The sequence below is a fragment of the Triturus cristatus genome, chromosome 3_2 (assembly GCF_964204655.1).
Source record: "Triturus cristatus chromosome 3_2, aTriCri1.1, whole genome shotgun sequence".
NCBI lineage: Eukaryota > Metazoa > Chordata > Amphibia > Caudata > Salamandridae > Triturus > Triturus cristatus.
The window spans coordinates 929,941,409-929,966,509 of record NC_140584.1 but is presented as its reverse complement, the minus strand read 5'-3'; the positions used below and the strand labels follow the sequence as shown (position 1 = coordinate 929,966,509).

General features: G+C 45.9%; 1 protein-coding gene across 1 annotated transcript in view; it reads right to left on the bottom strand.

Moving 5' to 3' along the window:
• The window catches only part of LOC146858828 (uncharacterized), a 1,229,505-nt gene that overhangs the window by 1,015,612 nt on the left and 188,792 nt on the right, over positions 1-25,101 (bottom strand). Inside the window, exons 4-6 of the mRNA XM_085647127.1 lie at positions 19,845-19,957; positions 17,993-18,137; positions 71-296 (exon numbers count right to left, since the gene is read on the bottom strand). Coding sequence (XP_085503253.1) covers positions 71-296; positions 17,993-18,137; positions 19,845-19,957 — 484 coding nt within the window. The remainder of the gene's footprint in view (positions 1-70; positions 297-17,992; positions 18,138-19,844; positions 19,958-25,101) is intronic.

Sequence of the window (25,101 nt, the reverse complement as noted above, 5' to 3'; positions counted from 1 at the left end):
TTAATATATATGTTTGGGCCCATGGGATGGGGTCCCCGGAACCCTGCGGCCAACCCTACGCCACACTCACCAAAGGCTGTGCATGTTGTGGGGTTGGGAGCCTGCAGGGGGGTTGGGAGCCTTTGGGTGGGTTGGCCTCAGTGCCTGGCTGTGGCCAACTCTCCGCTGTGCACAGATGAAGACCGTGAACAGCGTGGGGTTGGCGATCTGAAGTGGGGTTGTCCACAGGGCCTGACTGCAGGCCATGGCCACGCGCAGCGTGGGGTTGGCTGCTTGTGGGGATTTGGAAGCAGAGCCTGGTTGTATGTGGTGGTGGAGTAAGCTTTACGCATGGTAACAAAATATACTTAATGTTAAGAAAACCCTAGAAAAAAACAAGGGTCAAAGTAATGTTATAGTTAGGTGAAATGTTCAGTAACAACGTATTTAATTTGTTTTATTTATTTGAAAAGTTTTATATAGCGCTGGCTAGACCCGGAGGTATCAGAGCGCTTTACATGAGGATCAGCGAATTACAGGTTACATAGTTACATCAATTAAATCAAAGATTCAATGAGGGAGCGGGAGGAAAGGAAACAAAACCGGGAAACGAGGAAAACAATGTCAGATGACCGGCTGGGTAGGTGACAGCCGAGGGGGTGAAACCAGGGCCAGACTCCTCTATAGCTTCATATGACAGCTCCACCGGGCATCGGCCAAGGTTGCTCGTGTTCCAAGGTAAGTACAAACAGTTTTGGTATCCGCCCAGAGTAACAGGTTACAAAGTTACATCAATTGAATCAAAGAATCACAGAGGGAGGAGGAGGGGGAGGGAAGGAAACACAACAGGGAAACGAGGAAAACAATGTCAGATGACCGGCTGGGTAGGTAACAGCTGAAGGGGTGAAACCAGGGCCAGACTCCTCTATAGCTGCATATGACAGCTCCACCGGGCAACGGCCAAGGTTGCTCGTGCGCCAAGGTTAATGCAAACAGTTTTGGTATCCGCCCCGGGGGCATCGTCAAAGGTCCATAGAAAATTCCGTCAAAGTTCCATCGGGCATGAGCCATGTTGATCCGGCTCCGTGGTGTGCACAATTTCCAAGGTTTCAGTCCGGGGGGCATCGTCGTAGATCAATTGGCAGCACCCACCCCGGAGTTACTGGGAGGCTAAGACTTACTGTAGGGTTGATATGCACTCGATAGCAATGTTTCCAGGGGACAGGCCAGGACAGCCATCTTAAGGTCAGGCATATAGAATGTGTAGGCCCGGGGTGTAAGGGAACTCAGCTGTTGCCTCAAGCAATTCTCCCGGTGTGAGGGAGGCTGTTGTAGGACTAAGCGTAAAAAACAGTCCCATTGCTAGTCGTTTGCGTTGTGGAGACCCTGATATGAGCAACGAAATCTCGCTCCGGGCGCCATTTTAGGGACAGGCCTTGCCTAGCCCACCTTCGTGCAACTCTGCCACGATTTTCTGCCATTTTGGGGTGGGGCGGGAATGGATCCTTCCCCCATCCATCTGGTGTCTCTTGTGACCCCCCGACTTCCCCCAAAGGCCTTTCCCTCGCTGGCGCAGGGTCCCCGGGATTGTGTCTCCTGGAAGGGGGCCTCCGCTTACCTCTTCACTATCCCCGCTTCTTCGGGCCCTCTGGCGGAGTTCGCCCGTTTCCTCTACATGCAGCTCTCAGGGACCATGTCCCAGTGGGGGCCAGGAAGAGGAACGATCGCAGCTCCATCTCTTTCCAATGAGCCGCGCCCGGCTCCGGCCGATCTCCTGTCTCTGCCAGTCTCTCCCGCTGCTAGGCCTGTGTATGGTTCACGGCGCCTTTACTGACTCCCCGGGTGTGAACCCATCTCCACATTGCTCTTTGCTGCTGTTGTCTTCTTTTTGTTTTGGGCCGCAAGTGCTGAGGAGGGCACTGCTCGCTTCTCCCCAGGCGCTGCCTCTCATTAAGTCCCCAGTGTTTGCTGTCGCTGCTCTCTGCCAGCTAAGGCTGGCCTCGGTCCCCCTCACTCACCGTGGGTGCAGGTGTCTTGCCGCCCAAGGTGCGGGGGCACTCCTTCACACCAGGGCTGCTCTGTCCAACTCGGGCGGTGGGTGCAGTGAAAGTGAGGCCCAACAGATCTCTCGGCCCTTGCGCCGACTGGAAATGGTCCCGGTCACCCCCTCACGGTCTCGTCCACATCTCGGCCTGGGCTGCCCCGCTTATCCACGCAGCTCGTGAGTCGCAGTTAGCGGCGTTCGGGAGGCATCTGCGCTACGGTGCAGACTAGGTTTACTTCAGCTCCGGTGCCGTTTCCCTGGTTGCGGTGAGGTTCCGCCTAGCGCTCTCAGGGGCTTCCGGAGTTCCACCATGTTCCACCAGTTGAAACGTTAAACTAAAAAAAACACAGATATTCACCAGTTACAGTTATCTCAAGTAACTGTATCTCGTGCTCCTGCCTTGCACCCCTAATTCATCATATTGCATCACTCATGACATCTTCTATGACATAATTGATAATACCCCTGCAACATTTGCACCGAAATTATTGATGCGAAAATTGTATGTGGCGGGGATGCGAGTTATAGTTACTTTAGTGCACAATATGCAATGTGTATAAAACCCTATATTTCAAAGAAAGCCTTCAAATATAATAAATATTTCACGATTGCCTGTGAAATATGGATTTCATCATCATAATGACATCTCCAAAGCAAGCACTGGCAAAGCCAATAAGTCTTGCTATGCGAGAGCTATTGGCTTTGGCAATGTGTTGTAGCCAAGTTGTACATGTTGTGGCTGCTGTTCAGCATGGTTAAAAGTTAACGGAGCAGAGTGGGGTGGGATAGGGTAGATTGGATTGAGTTAGAGTGGAATGGGGTAGATTGGGGTAGAGTGGAGTGGGGTAGATTGGCGTAGAGTGGAGTGGAATAGAGTGCGGTAGAATGGAGTAAGGTGGATTGGGGTAGATTGGAGTGGGTGGAATGGAGAGGGAGGAGTTGGGTAGATTAGCGTGGTAGACTGGAGTGGGGTAGATTGAATTGGGGTAGATTGGGGTGAGTGGGGTAGATTGGGGTGGAATGAGCCAGATTGGAGTGGAGTAGTTGGGGTAGAGTGGAGTGGGACATATTGTGTTAGATTGGAGTGGAGTGGGTAGATTGGGGTGAGTGGGGTAGATTGGGGTGGAGTGGGCTAGATTGGAGTAGTTGGGGTGGAGTGGAGTGGGATATTTTGTGGTAGATTGGAGTGGAGTAGGTAGATTGGGGAAAAGTGGCCTGGAGCGAATAGGGGTAGATTAGAGTGGAGTGGGGTAGACTGGAGTGGATTTAGGTAGATTGGAGTGGAGTGGGGTAGATTTGGTGGTCATAGTAGGGTAGAATGGAAAAGAGTGGGGTAGGTTGTGGTGGTTTGACGTGGACTATATTGAGGTAGATTTGAGTAGAGTGGGGTAGATTGGGTTAGAGTGGGGTAGATTGGGTTAGAGTGGGGTAGATTGGGTTAGAGAGGGGTAGATTGGTTTACAGTGGGGTAGGTAAAAGTTGGGTAGGCTGTGTGGGATAGACTGTAGTGGAGTGGGGTAGATTGGCTCATAGTGGAGTGGATTGTGGTAAATTGGAGTGGAGTGAGGTAGATTGGGTTAGAGTGGGGTAGATTAGAGGGGGTAGACTGGAGTAGAGTGGGGTAGATTGGGTGGAGTGGAGTAGATTGTAGTGGAGCACATTGGGGTAGATTATAACGAAGTGGTGTGGGGGAGATTTGGGCACATTGTAGTGGAGTGGGGTAAATTGAAGTGGGGCAGAATCGAGTGGGAGAGGTGCTATGGAGTGGCATGTTGTGTGGTGAAGTGAGTGGAGAAAACTGGAATGCGGTTGAGTCGAGCGGCATGGCATGTCGCAGAGGGTCTTAGAGTGGAGGGGCATAGAGTGGAGTGGTATGGCACAGAGTGGAAGGGCATAGAGTGGGGTGGAGTGGGGTAGTGTGGAGTATGCATGGTGTGGTAGTGCACGGCCATTACACACAACATACTTTCAATTGAAATGACCATTACATTTGCACCGAAATACGTTTTTACTGCACACAAACAATAACGTGTGCAAATGTCATCACCTAGTGTATTGATGTATTTTGATTGTATGCAAATATTTCTTTCCACCACACTTCAGAATTACAAAACAAAATGTGCTTCATTTGTACTAATTCTGAATATTCCGAAACATCAGCACAGTTCATTTTTTTGTTGGTTGTGAGCGAGAAAAAAAACCTTCTACACCCTCTTCTCTTACATGGGTATTCAGCAGGATTGTCACATAAATTCTCTCACATTCAAGTTAGAGAAAGAAAAATAAACAACAGTCTCCCTGGAAGAGACAGCCTGACAACTGACCTCTGTCTTTGAATGCACAGCAAATGTGACAAGAACAGAACAAGATTTAAAGGCCTGCTCACAGAAAGTGAATTTGTGGAACAATACAGTAAACAAGGTTTGGACAACGGGAGGGACAAACTCAAGCAAGACAGCCTAAAGCAAATAAAACCAGCAAAAAGAAAGCTAGAAAATGTGAGTTACAAACCACAAAGCTAATTGTAAGCAACAGGCAGAATGCATTCCTAGGTCAACTTTCTGAAAGTCCCCAAGATGTTTCAGCTGCGCTGGCTGGTGAACAGCAACCTAGCCACTCTACAGACCTTTAACACTGTCAGGGCTACTAGGAATATGTGGCATAGAGAACCAAATTATGCGGAAATGGAATCTAAATTATGCGACAAAAATTGCAACCTGAGCAGCACATTCCTTGTCACTATTTTTAACCACATAAGAAAGAAGCAAGATTTGCTAATTATGTGGCAAATGCAGTAAATCAACAGAATTGCCTAAATCCACTGACACTCACCATAGACTACTGTATTTCTTTAACAACTTAGTCAAGGAAAACATTGTAATTTCGATCAATGTCCATTAATAATTATAAACTTTACTTTAAAGAACTGTTACAAAATAAAAGTTATATAAAATATCCATAATTGGCACCATTGGCATAATTGGCACCATGGCTAATATGGTCCTATTTTGCTATCTAGGAGATCTGTTCTCATTTACAAACCACTTGACCTTCGGCCTAGTAACATGTGATGTCACCAAAGCCCCTCAATGGCAATATTGGACCATGTTACACATATACGTGTTATGTATTCTTTCTCTTTCTCTCTCTCTTTCTCGCGCTTTTTCTCTCTCTCTCTCTCTCTCTATATATATATATATATATAATTTTTTTTCAATGAAAAGAATTTAAGGTTAAAGATTATTTATAGCTAGGAAAACTTAATTTATTATTTCTACACACAAAAAAACTTAAACTACACAAATATTAGAAATTTGCATGCCACCCAAAACTTACTATAACTCATAGACCTCCTTACACAGTGTTGTGAACTCGCTAGCCAAACTACATTAGTTATAACTCGCCCCTCCACCATGCACATAAATTATGTAATTTCAGATGTTATGATGGTCCTTATTAATGTTATGTTTTAACATGCTATAAGTGATGTAATATGATAGGGTATGTAGTCTGGCTACGAGTTCACAACGATGTGTGCAGAGTTATAATCAGTTTTGGGTGAGGCGCAAATTATGACTAAGTTATAACTATAACTTTTGAATTTTTAATGTTTTTGTAGTTTAAGTTTTTCTTTTGTATAATACATGTTGTTTTTCTAACTATAGCTAATCTTTAACCTTTGTTTTTTTCATTAAATTTCAATCTATTTTCCTTTTATAAAAATATGTTTCAAATCGAGGAGTTGAGTGTTGGCCAGTGGAGTGTCACTGAGTGAAGTATCGTAGAGTACAGTGGAAGAGAGTGTCATACAGTGGAGTGTCGTAGAGTGTTGTGTTCTCACATAGTGTTGTGACAGAGTGAAGTGGTGTAGAGTGGGATGGAGTGTAATTGTGGAGAGTGGAAAGGCGTATCAGAAAGTGGTGTGTCATAGAGTGTCGCAGTGTGCCTTCGAGTGGAGGGTCATAAAGTAGAGTGATACAGAGTGGAGTGGCATGTCATAGAGTGGAGTAGCATGTCGTAGAGTGGAGTGGCATGTCGTAGAGTGGAGTGGCATTTCATAGAGTGGAGTGGCATGTCATACAATGGAGTAGACTGGTGGAGTGTCATACAGTGTTGTGTCGAGGAGTGGGAATTTCATCCTGGGGGAAGAATATATACTGCGAGTTTCTGGGGCAAATTTTTCCTTGTATTCTGAGTTTCAGTCCTCAGAAGCAGGAACAACGAAAGAAACTGGTGTTTATGCTCTGATTTTCACAATTTTTCCCTAAATCTGAAGACTATTTTCTGGCTAAATTTGCTTCCATTTTACAGGTGAAATGTTTCTTGGGGAAAAAACCTAAGATGCTTGTTGTTTAGTAATATTTATAATTTCAAAGCATTTGGAAACTCCAGATTATCTATAAGTTTAGACTGGGGGGCCAAAGTGTGCAAAAACATGCAGGACAACAGGTGGGGTATTACATGAGCTGCATAGCCATTTTAAGTGCAATTGTTTGCACTGGTCAGACATAGACTCACATTACAAGTTTCAGTGAAATACTCAGATAGGGCTAGTACAGCATGTGTACATCCTATCATGGTATTCCGAATTGTCAAAATGTACCCCACATCTGAGATCTTTTCCTGTGCACATTTTAGAAGGTAATACCTGAAACAAATTGAACGGAGAAAAAAAGTTAAAAAGAGGGAAATTATGCGGCAATCAAAGGCACACTCCGTTATTGGGTTTATCCTCGGGAAAAATTGCAGAGCACACAATGTAATAAACAAAAAAACAAATGACAATCTTAAAATACGTCACTCTAAGTGGTAGTTTTCCAGCCTGAAGGCGACTTCGCTCAAAGATGCTCAATAATCAAAGACACGTCTCACATTTCATCTTAAGTATCATGCAGGAAAAATGCATTTGGAGTTATGGAGCTCAAGAGGTGGGTAATGCTGATCAAAATCCATCATATGGCTATAAAAATAAATGTTATGATAATATGCATCCACTGCAGTGTGTAGTTGCCAGTAGAAAAGATGCATTACACATAATAATTCACGAGTCTGTCGTTTTCATCCATTCATGTGCTTGAGATTCATGTGTCCCATCTTAAGTGTTTACAGTGTTTACAGTGTTAAGTTTCAGAGCTGCCAACACTGCCCTTCTGTATCTAATAAACCGAGTGATCAGGGACTACCCGGAGCTTTACAACTTCAAGCCAGAATTATATTCATAAAGAACATTTGGAGGCTGTTTATTCACAGATGGGTTTTCTCACTCTGGGGCTTCCAGCCCCCCTCCCCCCCATGGGGCTTCCAGCCCGCCCCCCCCCCCCATCTCTTCCCCATTGAAAGCCAGATGCAACCAGAAAAAAACTTTAAATGCAGCAGGAGCCATATTACACCCAGAGTGCACTGTCCCTGTTTGTGCCCCGGCGCACCTGTAACTAGGTGCGCCAAGAGCAAACAGAGACAGTGCACTTAATTACAGATTATGCGATGCACCCAGAGCAGCCACAAACTTGTGCCTGCCATAGGGCCAGCACATTACTGAAAGGGGGAACATCTGTTTGAAATGGCCAATCCATCTTTCACAGTGCAGGAGGCAACCCAGCCTGCGCTACAAAAGGGGACAGAGATCCCCCTGCAGGTGGGTGCAGTGAGAACTGCACCCGTCTACAAGGGGACGACTGGGGGCCCATGAGACCCCCTTCCCAACTTGTAAGGATCGCCCTAGAGGGCTGTATTGACTGTGCAACACTTCTTTGTAGATCACAGTCTGTACACTTCCTGACAGCCTCTTTGTCTCTGCACTTATTTCCAAAATACAACAAGGGTGCAGAGGCAAAGTATTTAGCTCATTTGCATGGGGCCATGCTATAAGAGGGCGGGGCTTAGCTACAAATGCTCACAGCAACGCGGGAGCGCAGCGGACGCGCGCAGCGGGTGCGCCGGCGGCGTGCCAAAGGCAAGCCCGTCTGCGTCCGTCCGCGCCCAGACGGGACCAGGGGCCAAAGACCATGGCCAAATTACTACTTATTCCTCAAAAATATTGCGCTCGCTAGCGAACCGCGGCTCACCCCTCAACCCATCTATTGAAAATCGTCTCAGGGAACATAGCATATACGCTGAACCTCATCACCATGTCATTCCCCTTGTCCGCAGCTCTCAATACCCCACCACCTGCACTCCCAAAACCACAACGCAGTCCGCTCTACGCATATTCTATCTCCACACTCGTTCGTTGGTCAAACACCAACTGGATATCTTTCTGTTACTCAGTCTTGAGAAACCAGATATTCTCCTGATCACGGAGACCTGGCTCACTCAGGATTCCGCACCCGACATTCTAGCAGCTCTCCCCTCGGAATATTACATATTAGCTGCAAACCGACCACAGGGCAAAAACGGTGGAGGAGTTGCCGCCATCATCCACAAGAATCACGTTTTCATTGCCCTTACCCCTCTGATCCTTCCAGAGGTGGAGAACTTAGTGATCAAATTAGAGGCCACTACCGGCTCTATTATTTTGGTGTTATTATATCGACCCCCCCTTGCCATGCCCACTTTCCCCTCAGCCCTTAGCGAACAAATGGCAAACCTATTACGCTAGCATTATGCTTATAGGCGACTTGAACTATTGGTTCAATGACGCCCGGGGTGGGCCTCATGCTGCGGAACTGTCAGAATTGCTTGTTAACTTGAATTTTACTCAACACGTTTCCTCACCCACCCATGCTAAAGGACATATTTTGGACCAAATATGGTCCTCAAACCTTACTTTATCGGCGCTCACTGTCTCACCCTGCATCTGGTCTGATCACTACCTTATCAATTTTACGATTACTACCATTACTAAATCTAAGACTCCCTCAAAAGGTGGAGGTATATCCAGAAAATGGAGTTCCATCGATAAACCTGACTTCATTGACTCCTTAGCTAGGTCCTTACCCCCCTTCAACTCAGACATTGACGTCATGGACACTGCAATCTCAGACTGGCTACTTAAGGCCTGTGACTCTCATGCCCCTCTTACCAAATTTACACGTTCCCACCATACTGACGCCCATAAGTGGTTCTCCGCAGAGCTAAAAAAACAAAAGCTCGAGCTACTGCAAAAAGAAAGGAAATGGAGATTAAACTACATCACGGAGGACAAACTTCAGTTCTCCTCAGCCCGCAATGACTATAAAAAGGCTATACGTGAAGCCAAATCCGCATACTTCTCTGCCAGAATTCTCAATGCTCAAAACAAATCTAAAGAGATTTTTACCATAATCAATGATCTATGTAACACAGACAGAATTCACCCCGATCAGCCACCTACTCAGGAGTTCTGTAATTCTCTGAACTCCTATTTTTTGGATAAAATATCCATTATAAAAGCCAGCATTCCCGCCATTTGCTGTACAGACAACATTGATCCTGTTACAACTAACCCCTTCACCTTGGACCACTTTCCTGCTTTATGCCCCCAGATTCTATTAGAACTGTTGGCTCGAGTCAAATCCGGCTCCCCCAACGACTGCTGTCCCCCACACATTCTAAAAGAGGCTCTCTCCAACCTTCCTCACTGTGTACTTCCTTTCTTAAATGAATCCCTTTCCCAAGGTAAGGTTCCCTCTGCTTTTAAGAATGCGATAGTGGTCCCTTTACTAAAAAAACCTGGGGCCGACCCTTTGAATCAGTCCAACTATCGCCCCATCTCTTTGCTTCCCTTCTTCGCAAAGATTCTTGAGGCCCACGTTACCAGGTCCCTCTCGTACTTCATTGAACAATCTGACCACCTGGAACCCAATCAAGCCGGGTTCCGCCCTGCACATTCTACTGAAACGGTCATCCTTGCCGTACTAGACACCTTGCGAGCCAACGCTGACAAAAGCATCCATCAGGCCCTCATTCTTTTGGATCTGTCGGCTGCGTTCGACACGGTGGACCATCATATCTTATTGTCCCGTGTCGAATAAGCAGGTATACAAGGCTCTGCTTATAACTGGATCAAATCATTCCTTGAAGATAGAACGCAGGCAGTTCGTCTCGGCTCTTTCACCGCTCCCAGGATGGTTTCCTCATGTGGGGTCCCCCAGGGCTCGTCCCTCTCCCCTCTCTTATTTAATCTCTATCTCAGACCCCTCATTAGCTCCTTAAAACACATGAAGGTTACGACCTTCAAATACGCAGATGATCTTCAACTTATTTTCACACTGGACGGACCGAACTCAGCCTCTGATTTTCAAGCTATCATGCTCCACATTCAGCGCTGGATGAACTTTAACCATCTTAAACTCAATCCCAGTAAGACTGAATTAGTCTTACCGGGAACAAGCGCGATCATGTGGGGCCCCCATTTCTGGCCTACCGACCTCGGACCACGCCCCACTCCCTCCCCTTCAGTAAAAAGCCTTGAAGTTACACTGAATTCTGATCTTTCGCTTAGAGGACGGGTGGGGACCGTAGTCTCCTCAAGCGTCTTCCAGCTGAGGAAAATTAGGAAAATTGCTCACTTACTCACTCCCTCGGCCCTTATTCAGGCAGTTATAGCCCTCGTATTGTCACACCTCGACTTCTCCAACTCCATTTACCTTGGCCTGCCTATGTTCCTGCTCAAACGTCTTCAAATAGTACAGAACCAGGCAGCTAGACTAATATATAAGCAACCTAAATGGCATTCTGCAAGCCCCCTACTGGCTAAACTACACTGGCTCCCAATCGCACAACGTGCAGCTTTTAAGACCGGCTGTCTACTCTTGAAAGCTCTGCACAGTAGGAGCCCCAAATTCCTCAGCAGTATGATTGTGAAATACATCCCACGTCGCAATTTACGGTCTGGCAACCTCATGCTGCTTGCTACCCCGACCATCAAACTCAAACGCCAGGGGGGGCGCAGGTTTTCGTACCTTGCACCTGGCTTCTGGAACTCGCTGCCCCTGGACATCAGAGCGCAGGAGGAAAATTTGATGGGTTTTAGAAAGGCCCTCAAAACATGGCTATTTGCGTTCTCATACAACTAGCCCGCTCGCTGCGACACTTTGCAACAATTAGCGCCATGAAATCTTCTGGTGACCGTGCGCTCTATAAATTTCTTTTAACATAACATAACATATGTGCGCCACCGCTATCTGGATTACAAAAGGTGCCCGTAAAAGCATCTGCTGACCCTTCTGTAATACCTAATTACCCTGGGGGCACAGCATGTAGGCACACACAACATTGTGCCCCCGGGTCACGTCATTTAGTATGCTGGAGCCATATCATACATAGGGAGAATTGCCCTGGTTTGTGCCAGAGCACACCTTTAAAGGGAGCATGTTGAATTATGGGGCTAGTAGATTTGCTTTTAACATGTTTGATTAAATTCTAAAATTGCCCGAAGGTGTTATGAAAGGCATTAGGCAACTCTCTGCTATTTTTCTTACATTTTATAAAGTTGATAACCCATTTAAAAAACTTCTTATCTCACACATAAAACCATAAATACAATCTGCTCATGTTTTTGGAGGATTCACTCTTTCTTTCATATCATGCCTTAAAACCATCATTGGTAGTGCAAGTCCTTTTGTCTTTTGTATAGTGGAAAGTTTTAAACCGAGTTTCACAAAGTACAACATGGAAAGCAGCAGCCTAACCTTCCTTAACACAAACAATAAGTAAAGGACGGGGGTTGTTGCAGAAGGAACATCACATGATTCTATCACACCTACAGGACAGGCACAACACAGGTAGCTAGACTCTAAAGACGGAGAGAGATGAGTTGAATGATAGTTGTGAATGGCTCCCATAAGAAGCCTTAATCGTGAAGAACTCGAGCAGAATCCGGGTACTGACTGCAGTACAGTCACAACAGTGGTTAACCATCTAATTAACCAATATTGTGCCATCACCCAGGGGAAGCACTCGCGTCCCCTTGGTTCCGGCCTCCATCTAGGTTATAAGCGACCCACGTTCAAATTGTGGACAGGCAGTTGTCGGTCATACTTGTCTTCTCCAGCCTCTTCCGGGTCTCCACAGACCCAAGGGAGACAGGGGAAAGCAGGCGGGGCTGAACCTATGCCGAACAACTTCTTCCCTGTCGGCGCAGGTCTCTGCAGACCCGCACCGAGAGAAGAATGAAGCCGCGCTCACCAGAGGCTCTTACAGTGCCATCTCTCCACTTACAGCACAGCTTTGGGCTGGGTGGGGATGGCACAGAGTGTGGTGAGGTGGCTACAAAAATATGTTTTTAGTTTAGGCTTTTTGTAAGGGTGGTGGGAGGCAGGAGGCCAGGAATTTTGCTTTCCTGTTTGTGAGAGGGCCTGTGGGTTGGGAAAACATCACCATGTATTCCTAGTGTCTTACATGTTAAAATATCCTTGCGCACTCCTCATCACAACATGAACAGATATACTAAATAATCCAATTTGAATTTTGTTTTTATATTAACCTGAAGTGTTCATTAGCCCTACAATACCTGCTAAGCTTCATGACTCCAGTAAGCCCAGAAGCCGTTTGATTTAAGCTAGTACATCTGCACATTTCTTACAACTCATAGTAAAACATAGCTTCACTTTCAATGTTGGCTAACACTATCATGATTTTACGAAAACAGTTACTTCAGCAGCATATTTATGTATCTTTACCTGCATTTCAAGGACTTTGCACATTCTCTCTGTGAGATAATCCTGCCTCCTGCTCATACGTTTTGTTGAAGTAATTGTTTCTGTCATGTGTTTATGCTCCATAGACTTGTATTGAGAGAAAGGTGTATAAGAACCGTCCAAAATTGCATATATGTTAGCATTACATGATCCAACTGACTTTTAAAGCCAGATTGGCTGTCATCTGAACTGACAATTGTGACTTATTTTTTGCTGTGATGCTTATCTGTGCATTAAACACATATTAGACTCGTAGTCTTCTTGAAGTTTTGCGTTTTATGGTAGGGGGTGTAGGTGAGTGGCAGGAGGCCTGGTTTTCTTCAGAGGATTGTCGAGTGGGTATTTGGAGGCCAGGAAGTTATTTTTATTTGGGAGAGGGTACCTCAAGGGTAATGGGGGTGGGTGACAGGAGGCCACGTTATTGAACATTGTTTCTTGCATGTTAGATATGGCTCCCCCACTACTCCTCCAAAGGGGTTAACCTTTGCTGTAACATCCCCCGGAGTCTCCACATAGCTGATCGAGAGAGAGAAAGTGGACAGCGCTGTACCTTCACTGAACGCCTTCTGTCCTGTCAGCACCGGTCTTGTCAGAACGGGTCTCTCTGCAGGCCAGCTGAAAAGAAAATGAAGCTGCGCTGAGAAGCGGCTCTCACAGATCTCCAGAGGAGATGATGAAGTAACTGAGAGGAATGTGTAGGAGATGAATCAGTGACTATGCTAGCTCTGACACCATTGTCACTCATCTTACATTCCATGTTAGTATCCTGAGGCTGCTGTCACTCATGGTCCTGCAGGTAGTGTTGATTCTATGATTTTCCACATAATGAAAAGTTGATATTACCTAGTAGGTCGTTGTTTGGAGCAGCCCTATCACAACCTAAGTAATTATGCTCTAGACAGGCAGACAGGTGCCAACCTCTTCGAAAACGTTTGGATTTACGCACACAAGTTGCTGTGCAATCTCAGCCTCGGTGCTGTACTTGTTCAAAATGTTGAGGGCCGCAACTGGAAAGGTGGACCGGCTGTCTGATGCAGCCTGGCTGCCTTCCAATTCAGGCGGCACGCAGCGTGCTTTACAAAGAGGTACAGAGTTCCCCCTGCAGACAGCCACGCCCCCCTGCAAACGAGAGGACACCCCATAGATGGCAGGTGTGATTAACTCAAAACCTTTTTAGGTCTCGCCTATGCAGCGCACAAGCGCTGCTTAGGAGGGACCTCTTGGCATCGCTTAGGACTTTTGTCAAACTTGTGCATGTTTTGCACTGTTCTCTATTGCCTATCGTGCACGTTTGGCATTTCCCTTGCGGGAGTGAGCAGCAGTGCCATCTGTTAGCAATTATCGCGCCTGCCACTGCTCGTTCCCATAAGGTAAACGCCAAACGTGCACGAGTGGTAATAGACAACTGTTGGCGCATGGCTGCGCGTCGCTTTAACTTTCGCGGCCGCGGGGCTGCGCATTTGTTACTTGGAAGCGGGTTTTCACCGATATAAACATCTATGCGCGCGTGCGATGTGCATATCGTGTATGTTTAATTTCGATTCAATTGGCGGCCGAATGCACGAACTGTATCCCCACGTGCTGATATTTTAAAAGGTACAAGGACGAAGTAAAAATTAAACGTCCTTCAAGTTACGTAATTAAACGGTGTTAGCCTCATCGGCATGTTTTCTCATTATTGTTGCCTAACCCGTAATGTTTGTAGTTTACAATTTACTCCTATTGTTAAATTATCAGAATGTCGGTGCCTTCACACTGACGCACATTTTCAGGGACTTGGACTCGAGGAAATTGTTTCTGCAGTTCACACTGCCACCTAGTGGTCGGCATCTCACCTGCGGCAGCACGTTATATATAGGTTCATTTTCGATGGATTAATTGACTCCCATGCAGGTTGATGATGCATTAAAGGTATACATTTCTATGATCAGAATACTGTATCTGTGCCACTGGTCGTGTTCGCTTATATGCTATTTTTCTTGAACTAAAATTATTTTAATTTTGTATGATTAAAGTACAGTTACTGATTGAGAATGACCCTCCCCTGTATTTAGTTTAATTTCTTATAATTTAATTCAATTCCACATCAAGCTGCGTAATCAATAGATTTTCTGAACGTCACTAATATCACGACAGAGTCACATGTTATTGCAAGGATGCACATAGCTGTCTGTGAAAAACGTTTGCCGATTAACTAGAGCACAGAAGATATAACCTCGAACTAAGACAAGCGCTGTTACATACACACCTTAGTGCTCAAATTATGTGAACAAATAAATGTTTAATTCATGTTACATTAATCTCTTTTTTTAAATACTCGAATATAGTTATTTTTAAAACAAGTCGACAATTAAAATAGACATAGGGTCTGAAATGGAGCCCGCATCTCAACACGATAAACAAAACGCTCAGAGGAAAACCTGTAAAAATACAGCCTCACAGCAGGGGGCTGGCGCGTGGGACATTTCACATTGAACTCTGCATCTTAACACAAATGAAAGAACACCCTCACGCGGAGCACTTGCCCTACACCTAACATGCAAAACATGGTCCTCCCAGCGGGTGCCGTGTGACACCAGGGAGCACGTGCACGTGGTGATTACACGTCGTGCAAGAACACACACAACAGGAGGCTGGTACACATGGATTGAAAGGAAAGCCTCAGCAGGGCGCGCCAAGTAAACATACAAGACAAGTATTGGCTTAGCCAATAGGTCTCGCTTTTGGGACCTTATAAGTATTTAGTTATGCAGCACAATATCCTTGGTGCAACAACATCAACTGTTGCATGGCTAAACACTTATGATGTCCCAAAGGCGAGACCTATTGGCTATGCCAATGCTTGTTTTCCATTCTTGTGGTACAGCCCATGAACCCCATTTTGTGAATTTATTTATGGTTTTCCATAACAGCAGAACATGATCATACAATAATGACAGTTATACACGACTTGGCATGGACATCACAACTTATGGAAACCAACTGTGTATACATATAGAATCGAAATATGAGTAATTTGAGCCTCAGGATTGATACATTTGTCCTCGTTCACAGATCTAGAATGATGGTATTTAAAGAGAAGAGGAATAGACTAAGGAATCTTGATTCCGCACTGCTAGGTAGTCTCGCAAATATCCATGCGCCGGGAGTGTCAGATAAGACAGTGGTATATGTATCCATCATATTGTCACATTATATGTATTATGTCCTTGATCCAGTCTTCAGTTTTAGGGTGTGGGCTCCTGTTTCAGCGCATTTCTACCCTTTGTTTGGCGATCTGCAGTGCAAGGGCCACGTAGAAGCTTTCTGTATCTGAGATCATTCAAGGTACTGCATTGAGATCTGCTTTGAAAGGAGCTATACTTGGTTTAGGGAGACCTGTTGGTATCTGCTGAAAGCACATTTGCATAATTGAGCTGAGAAATCCCCATTTGGATGGCTAGCTTAAGGGCTGCTTTGGGAAGGAAAGGCTTGTGAGAGCAGAGTAGTTTTAATTGAAATCTTACATTTCTGGCCATCATCGAGGTTATCATATAAAGGTTTATCAAGCTGGACACTGAGGAATTTCACAGAGAAGATTATTTTAGCTGAAATGCCCATGTCTTGGAATTGGTGTAGGTAGCTGTTGGGCAACACTCGACCTTTGCTAGGGAAAGGAAGAGGAAGTTTGTCTTGTGAAGATTTAGTTTGAGCTTCATGGCTGTTGGTATCTGTGCCAGGTTGCCACCACCAAAATGTTGATGGCAAGTGTCTGGGAAACAATATGGGAACACGTCAAGTAAAGCATCATTGTGTGCATGAAAGGCAAATTGAGGAGGCAATAACAAGGGAAAAAGCAAAGAACTGAAACCTCAAAAGTAGTCAGCTCCAAGAGTTGTTTCGGAATATTTCTCCCTGATCACTTCTCACTGACTGCTCTGTGAATGCTAGATAGATGCGTTTGAGTAAAAGCAAATGCTACTAATGCCATATGTTTATTTTTCAAAAACAATTAAGGGTGAGATTTACACCCCGCTGTGCTTCTCTGATGTGAATATCATCTCCCTCATTTGGTATTAATGACATGATCTGTCTCCCTCTGCCATGACGGTTCCTGAAGCCTGGCTTTCCATACAGAAGCAGCTGAATTCTGAGCTTGTGCTAAGATAGCAGGTCTGATGTGCGAAGGAAGCTCCTGAGTTTCAGTTTAGGAGTCAATAAATATGGACCACTTCCTTGCTCAAGAAACGCTTGGGACCGCAAAACCGGTTCAAGATACTTCATATTGTTATCTCACTTTTTGTGTAACATTTGCTGCTGCTGGTTTTGGCATTTTCTAGTGCTGTTAAGAGCAAGCGTTACTATTTTTGAATCCAATGGTACAGATATTATAAATTGGAAAGGATGGAAATTGAAGTGTGCTCCTCTGAAAAGTGCACATAGTATGCAGGAACCACTTTCGAGTTCCGAGGAGAGAGCTCAACCCCCTGCCACCGACATCCATTTAGAGGCAGATGTGAAGGAAGGGATCTTGCCCGGCTGATCCATCTCCTCCCACACCGCCACATCTGCTTGTGCCTCATCATGGTGATTTGGGAGCCTGACTGGCAGAGCAATGGGGAAGCAGAAGAGTGACGTGTACCTACAGTGCCAAGTTGTAAGAAGCTCCATTTCTCCACAAGCCTTAGGTCTTGTCCCAATCTGTCATGGATGGCACTAGTCTAGGTGCTGCCAAAGGATCTCTGACACTAGGAATCTCTGAGATTCTCTTTGCACTGGTGCACACTCATGGCAGCCCAGGAAACAGAATCCTGTAGATTCCTACTCTGCTGTTGCACGCTCATGGCACAGTGGGAAGGGAATTCTAGGGACTCCCAGTCCAGTTGTGCACCTTTGTCATGGTGCCACCAATCCCTGCGGAGCACCCAGCAGAGGTGGACACGAGTGCTGATGTCTACTACCACACAATATGCAGAATGGCCACAACCTACATAAGGAGATGCCTTTATGACCAGCGGTAAAGCAGGGCTTGAGTAAAGGTCAAATCTAAATATGGACAACAGAGACTACGCTTAAGTCACTCAGTTGTCTTATTCTCATAAAGCAAATGGGCTATACGCAGAGTGAGTTACTGTGATACAGATTCTATAAAAAGGCAAGTTACTGATTTGTGTGCTTGTAGAAATATATACACAGATTTTACATTTTCTCCAGGGCCCCGGCCCATCAGTAATTCGACTGCTTGCCTGACATGTGGCTGACTCGGCTTCTATTGATTCTGTCAGCTTTTGAAAACTACTGGTCTGCTGAGAATTCTTCTCCACAAACCCTCTACCTCTCTAGCATACAATTCTGAATGGTTGAGTCTTACCTCTTGTGCCGTACGATAGTACAGTCCGCCTACGCATCGCTAGATGCACATCTTTACTTTCAATGGACTGCGGTCGTCGTCTTGCCAGTAAGGCCCAGCTTGAAAACCAAGCGGAAGAGTCCTGGTCTTCTGTAGCTTCCACATCCTATGGTGAGGGCATACAGGGTTTGATTAAGGCATTGTGGACTCTGATGCTCTGATTCTACAGGTTGCATTAAACGTGAAACAGAGAACTGTAACACTATTACTACTACTACTAATAACAATAATGACATAACATAATACGAGCTATAAGATGATGCCAATATCAACAAAAATGTTTGATAGCATACATGTATGATAGCAAGGAAGTCTGGGTACACTGGGTACATGCCTGTGGTGTCCTCAGAACACAGGTCCCTTTCCATATAGAATGCCTTTATCACACAAATTGAGTTAAGTTGTATGAGGCACCAGAATTAGAAAACTACACCACGTGGATCTATTTCTTAATTACAATTTATTTTAATACATTACAATTTAATTTTAATACATTTCTATTCTCAAACAATTAGCTGGCTAATCCGTCTTTTTGCCTATAACCAAAAATTGATTTTGATATAATATTCAATTTCCGGTGCTTCATTCACAGAGAGCACAAGACATAAACTTAATATAATAACATTAAAAGCATATAAATCATGTGCAAAAATATAGAATAATCTAATAATTACAACCAATAACAGTGATTACATAGGGATACAATAATAATAATTAATATTATTAGTAATAATCATTCATATTAGTATTAGTAAACTAAACAATGATACAATGATATAATAACCTGAAAACAGTACAGTTTGATATTAATGTTTAAATAGTATAATGATAATGTAGTAGGATTACTATGATCAAACGTTTATATTAATAACATAATAACGGCATTATAATAATGAGTACCAATCTGTTGGTGATATATGCCTTTTCAGAGCACATGCCATCAACTTGATACTTCGGCCATCATTACGATGAGGGTAGAAAAACCTCCAATCTGTTGTCAGAGGCTTTTCGACCCTCATCGCGGTTTCAGTTTTGACCGCCGCATTACAATGCAGGCAGTCGAAACTGAAACCAGCCGGTCATTCCGGCGGGATTCCGACAGGCGCAAGGAGCTCGTCGGCCAGGCACGTAATCCCTATGGATGGCGTTTCCGCCGTAGGGATTACGATGTTGGTTTCCAACAGGCTTTCCATGTCTGGCTTTCTGACATAGAAAGCCTGCCGGAAAGCGACTTTGGGAGCCCCTAGCAGGGCCCCCTTCATTCTGCGGCCTCCGGTTGGGGGCAGGAGGCACCTATAGTGCCCTCCTGTTTATCCCTGCACAAGGCACCTTGAGGTGCTTGCCATGCAGTGCAGGGATTAACAGATTCTCTGGGAGCTTGTGCGGTTAATGGCCCAGCACAAGCTCCCATAGAGAAATGTGCGGTCGCATTGTAATCGCAGTGTCGGGACTGCTGATCAGAGGACGGTCGGTCTCGAGACCGCAACGGTTACGTCCGCTCAACATGTAATCAGCCCCGAATGTGTGTCATGATGACCAAACGCACAAATATGCTCTTTGTCGAGCACAGGCAGTGGTGGAAATGTAAAATAAAAAAGAAGTGTAACTGTCACGGTGGTGGTGAGGAAGGAGCAGCGGAGGATACTGAGGGGGGGGGGGGGGGGTGTCCCGGGTTTGTCAAAACAGATTCCAGTTGAAGTGACTCGCAACTGAACTATTGGCTTCTAAGCACATAGTATACAATGGGAATTGTTTCTATCGAACATCTTCAAGCTCTTGAGCACACAACCTGTTATTCGCCAGGCAGACTAACCTTCTGCTGCTCCTCACGGCTGGACAAGTGCAGTTCCATGTTGATCTCTATGTGGCTGCAGGTGTCATTGACAAAACTCTTCATCTCAGGGGCCATATCTGTGATGTCCTCATCTGGAAGTGGAAAAACAAATTCAGCGTTAAGCAATTTGGTTCATAAAGTGTGAAACTAACAACTCTCACACGAGTAAACTAAGCCACGCCTTTCTAAGATCAATCTACTTCTTGAAATTCCAAGTCGAAGTTCCCATTACATAAACACAATGCTACCTTCATGCCTGCTATCCTGCCATTTGTCTTGTTTCCTTTTTATGTCCATCCCACCAGCCAGTACTTGTTCATTTTATTCACACTTCTCAAGCCTTACACTCAATGATCAGCTGGTGGGTTACGGACTTGTTTGAGGAAGGAGGAAGCAGGAAGTCTGATGTTTGGTTGAAAGGCCTGAGCTGTTGACTGGTACTATGTCTCACACTTACCTTCTCACCCAAGAATGGGTGGGGCAGTTGAATTTATTTAATGAGTGTTTGTTGAGTGGTAAATGTCAATGTGTGGATACTTCAGAGGAAGTTTTCCCCAAGTGTATCATATAAATATGTAACAGTGTGTCTCCGTTGTATTTACCCATGGTGTAATCTGATTGAGTAGTGGTTATGACATCTCTAAGCGCTACTGTCTTCAGCAAAGCATCAAAATGTAACAATTGCCTCAATAAAGTACACATATTTTCCTGACGCATGCGTAATGGTAAGTCATTGCAGAATCTGGGTGATAAACAGTGACATGCCGGGTAACTTTGATGAACAATTAGATGTGTTAATGCATCAAGAGTACACCAGTTGAGGAGGAGTGGGGTGGTAGGCTCTGGGGAGTGGCTCTTTGGCATTGAAAGACCGAATTTTAAACACACAAACAACATGCAGAATTAAAATGCCCTTAGGTCTGCCAATCGAAGAGCTTTGGGATTACATCTCACATTATGATTAACATACTATCAGTGAATGTGAAGGAACTCAACACCCTGCAAAATGGATGACTATAATGAAATGCCTGAAAAAGAGGAATCCGGAAATTCTTTGTGTTCGGAAGACATATGTGACTAGGAAAAGCCAAGCTAGAGTGAGGCATATATCATATCCTGTAACCTAGCATCACTCGTCTGCTACAACACATGATGGGGTTGCAATCCTTTTACTTCATGACTTCAAAATTCAGCTGCTAGAATCTAGAAGTAAAAAGAAGGAAGGTGTATAATGATACTGGAACTACTACTGACTAATCACCTAATAACTGCTACGCTGTGCTCCTCTAACTCTGGCTAAGATTCTTTCCTGTGAGATTTTGCAGTGGGAGATATTCTTGTGTCAGGCAAATTTAAGTTAGTGTGGCATTCTGGATAGACAGATTGGTCTTTATAGTCCAATTAATTAAAATCATTACAATAAAAACAACACATTTCATAAAACACAGCTAAATTCATTACAAATGTTGAAGAAGTAATAACATATCTTAATAACCATTGAACTTGCCTAAAATATCATAAAAACAAAATTTCATTCATAACCTGATAAGAACATTATATTTTATTTTTGATCACCATAGATATAGATCAAACCATCCATATGATCAGTCTTTGAACCCTCTTTCTGCCCAATAATTAAAGTATCTTTATGTACCCCCTTAAGAGAAGCTATACATAAAGTATACACATATTATGTCCAAATATAATCTTAATACTTAATGATTAAAGTGCATCCATGCTTCTTAGGATTTTATTATACCTCGGATAGTAAATCAATCAATCAATCATTTGTAGAGCGCGCTACTCACCTGTGAGGGTCTCAAGGCGCTAAAGGGAGGAGGAGGGGGTGCTGCTACTGCTCGAACAGCCAGAAGTCTCCTGAAGGTCAGCAGGTACTGGGTCTGTCGCAGGTGGATGGGAAGGGTGTTCCATGTCTTGGCGGCGAGATGGGAAAATGATCTGCCGCCGGTGGTCGTTCAGTGGATGCGTGGAACGGTGGCGATGGTGAGGTCAGCGGAGCAGAGCTGGCGGTTCGGGGAGTAGAAGGTGACTCATTTGTTGAGGTATGCTGGTCCAGCATTGTGGAGTGCTTTGTGAGCGTGGGTGAGGAGCTTGAAGGTGATCATCTTGTTGACAGGAAGCCAGTGCAGGTCTCTGGGCAGTGATGTGGCTGTGGCGGGGAATCTCGAAGATAAGGCATGCGGAGGCGTTCTGTATGCGTTGGAGTCATTTCTGGAGTTTGGTCGTGTTCCCGCGTAGAGGGCGTTGCCGTAGTCCAGCCTGCTGCTGACGAGGGCCTGGGTGACTGTCCTTCTGGTTCCAGTGGGGATCCATCTGTAGATCTTGCGAAGCATGCAGAGGGTGTTGAAGCAGGAGTAGGAGACGGCGTTGACTTGCTGGGTCATTGAGAGTGATGAGTCCAGGATGAACCCCAGGTTGTGTTCGTGGTCGGTGGGTGTTGGGGCAGCTCCCAGCGCGGCCGGCCACCAGGAGTCGTCCCAGGCGGATGGGGTGGAGCCGAGGATGGGGACCTCCGTCTTGTCTGAGTTCAGTTTCAAGCAACTGTTCTTCATCCATTCGGTGACGGCCTTCATTCCTTCGTGGAGGTTGGTTTTGGTGGTGGCGGGGTCCTTGGTGAGAGAGAGGATCAACTGGGTGTCGTCGGTATATGAGATGATGTCAAGGTCATGCGAATGGACGTTGTTGGCGAGTGGTGCCATGTAGACGTTAAAAAGGGTCGGACTGAGGGATGATCCTTGGGGTACACCGCAGGTGATCTTGGTGGCTTTGGATCAGAAAGGGGGAGCTGGACTCTCTGGGTTCTGCCGGTGAGGAAGGAGGTGATCCAGTCCAGGGTTTTGTCGTGGATCCTTGCGTCGTGGAGGTGTGTGTGTAGGGTGTGGTGGCAGACGGTGTCGAAGGCGGCCGAGAGGTCTAGGAGGATGAGGGCAACGGTTTCACCATTGTCTAGCAGGGCCCTGATGTCGTCGGTGGCGGCAATGAGGGCGGTTTCGGTGCTGTGGTTGCTGCAGAATCCGGATTGGGACGAGTCCAGGATGTTGTTATCCTCGAGGAAGTGGGTCAGTTGCCTGTTGACAGTCTTCTCGATGACTTTCGCCGGGAACGGGAGCAGGGAGATGGGCCGGAAGTTCTTGAGGTCCTTTGGGTCCGCCTTGAGTTTCTTGAGTAGGGCGTTGATCTCGGCGTGTTTCCGGCTCTCCGGGAAAGTGGCGGTCTTGAAGGAGCTGTTGATGATCTTCCGGAGTTGGGGTGCGATGATGGAGCTCACTTTGTTGAAGATGTGGTGAGGGCAGGGGTTGGATGGTGAGCTGGAGTGGATGGTGTTCACGGTTTTGATGGTGTCGTCGTCGTTGACGTGGTTCCAGGAGAGCAAGAGGCCGGTGTGGTTGGGGGCAGTGAGTCTGAAGTGTCGGCGGGTGCCGGGTGGGTCTGGGTGTGTTGCAGGGATTCTCCTCATGCACAGAACTATGTGCAGGAAACCAGGACCTCGGTGTATGGTTATGTATTAAAAAGCCATCTCAGTGCCCAGAACCCCTATCCGACTAGCAATAGTGTCTCATTCATTCTCCGTACTACAGCGAAGCTACCAATGATTAGACAACCTAGAACATGCGACTTAGTAAACTCTCAGGAATAGTGGGAAACAAGAACACTCTTTCGTTCACACTCATACTTGTCCACAACATGAGTAATCAGAGACACTGTATAGTTTAAAATGTTTATTTTTAACTAACGTGCTCTAAGGTGCAGTACTCTAGCCAATACGAGCAGCATAATGCATAAGATCAATATAATCAGCATTGTTACAATTCCATAAAGCAAAAAAGGGGAAATCATATTATAATGGCAGTGGAAACAGGACTATAGCGCCTTTTACCACCCTCCCCGTGCTCATGAACTAGTTTAGAATAAGTATAGAAGACCTCTGGGCTTTGTCAGCGAGACCCCATACCTACGAGATCGGATGCAATGAATTACATCCCAGACCCAGCACAGCTCTTCTATGTTGGAAAGCTTTTCTCCAAGTGCCTCCTCATGCATGTAATGCCATATTAAAAAGCACAGCACCCGAGTTTCAGTTGGGCTGCTGTGCTTCATGTTATGTCTATGTGCTTGTGACTGACCAAAGTGAATCAACAGCATACATTGTTATTCGACCTTGAACACACTGTGCATACAGAGAGTATGGTGGCCAGCTGGATATGTGAAAGGTAGACAGTTCTCATGTGAAGCAGCGCCAGCAAAGTATTTAACGAGAACAGAGCCATGTAGTGTTGTGTGCAAAAGCGGCAGAATCGCAGCCAAGCATATACTACTTATGCTAACTTAGCAATGTCTGCAGTTAACCCCATTTCCTCACTACAGGTGTTGAAGCTGTCGTGGATATCTGCGATCTTGCGGTGGAAGAAGGTGGCTAGGGAGTCGCAGAGGTCTTGCGACAGCGGGATGTCGTTGGCGCTGGAGCTGGGGTTGGCGAGTTCTTTCACGATGTTTTAGAGCTCTTTGCTGTTGTGCGCGTTGTTGTTGATGCGTTCCTTGAAGGAGGTTCTTTTGGCGGTTCGAATGAGTTGGTGGTGCTTGCCGTTGGCTTTCTTGAGGGTTGCGTGGTTGTCCGGTGTCTGTTCCGGGCGCCACTTCTTCTCGAGTCTTCGGCAAGTCTGCTTGGATGCCTGGAGGTCGGTGGTGAACCAGATGGCCCTCCTGTCGGTGCGTCTGTTTGAGGGTTTCCTGATCGGGGCGAGAGTGTTGGCACAGTCGTTGATCCATTGCCTGAATTTGCGGGCGGCCGTTTCATTGTCGGTGGGGTAGGTTGGTGGGCCTCGGGCGAGGGTGGTGATTAGTTGGTCTTCGGTGACCTTGTTCCAGCTGCGGTGGGGGATTTGTTGCGGGTGGTTGTGCGTGGTGTGTTTCTTGAAGGAGAAGTGGATGCAGCAGTGGTCGTTCCAGTGGAGTTCGGTAGTGTGGCTGAAGGTGATGTGGTTGCTGGAAGAGAAGATGGGGTCGAGGGTGTGTCTGGCGGTGTGGGTGGGTGTCGTGACGAGCAGTTTGAGTCCAAGGTTGTCGAGGTTGTCGAGCAGGGTGGTGGAGTTGCTGTCGTTGGTGTTCTCAAGGTGGAAGTTCAGGTCTCCGAGGAGGATATAGTCTGTGGAAGCAAGGGCATGCGTGCTGAAGACGTCGATGATGGAGTCGTTAACTGTGGTCGGGATCCGGCGGG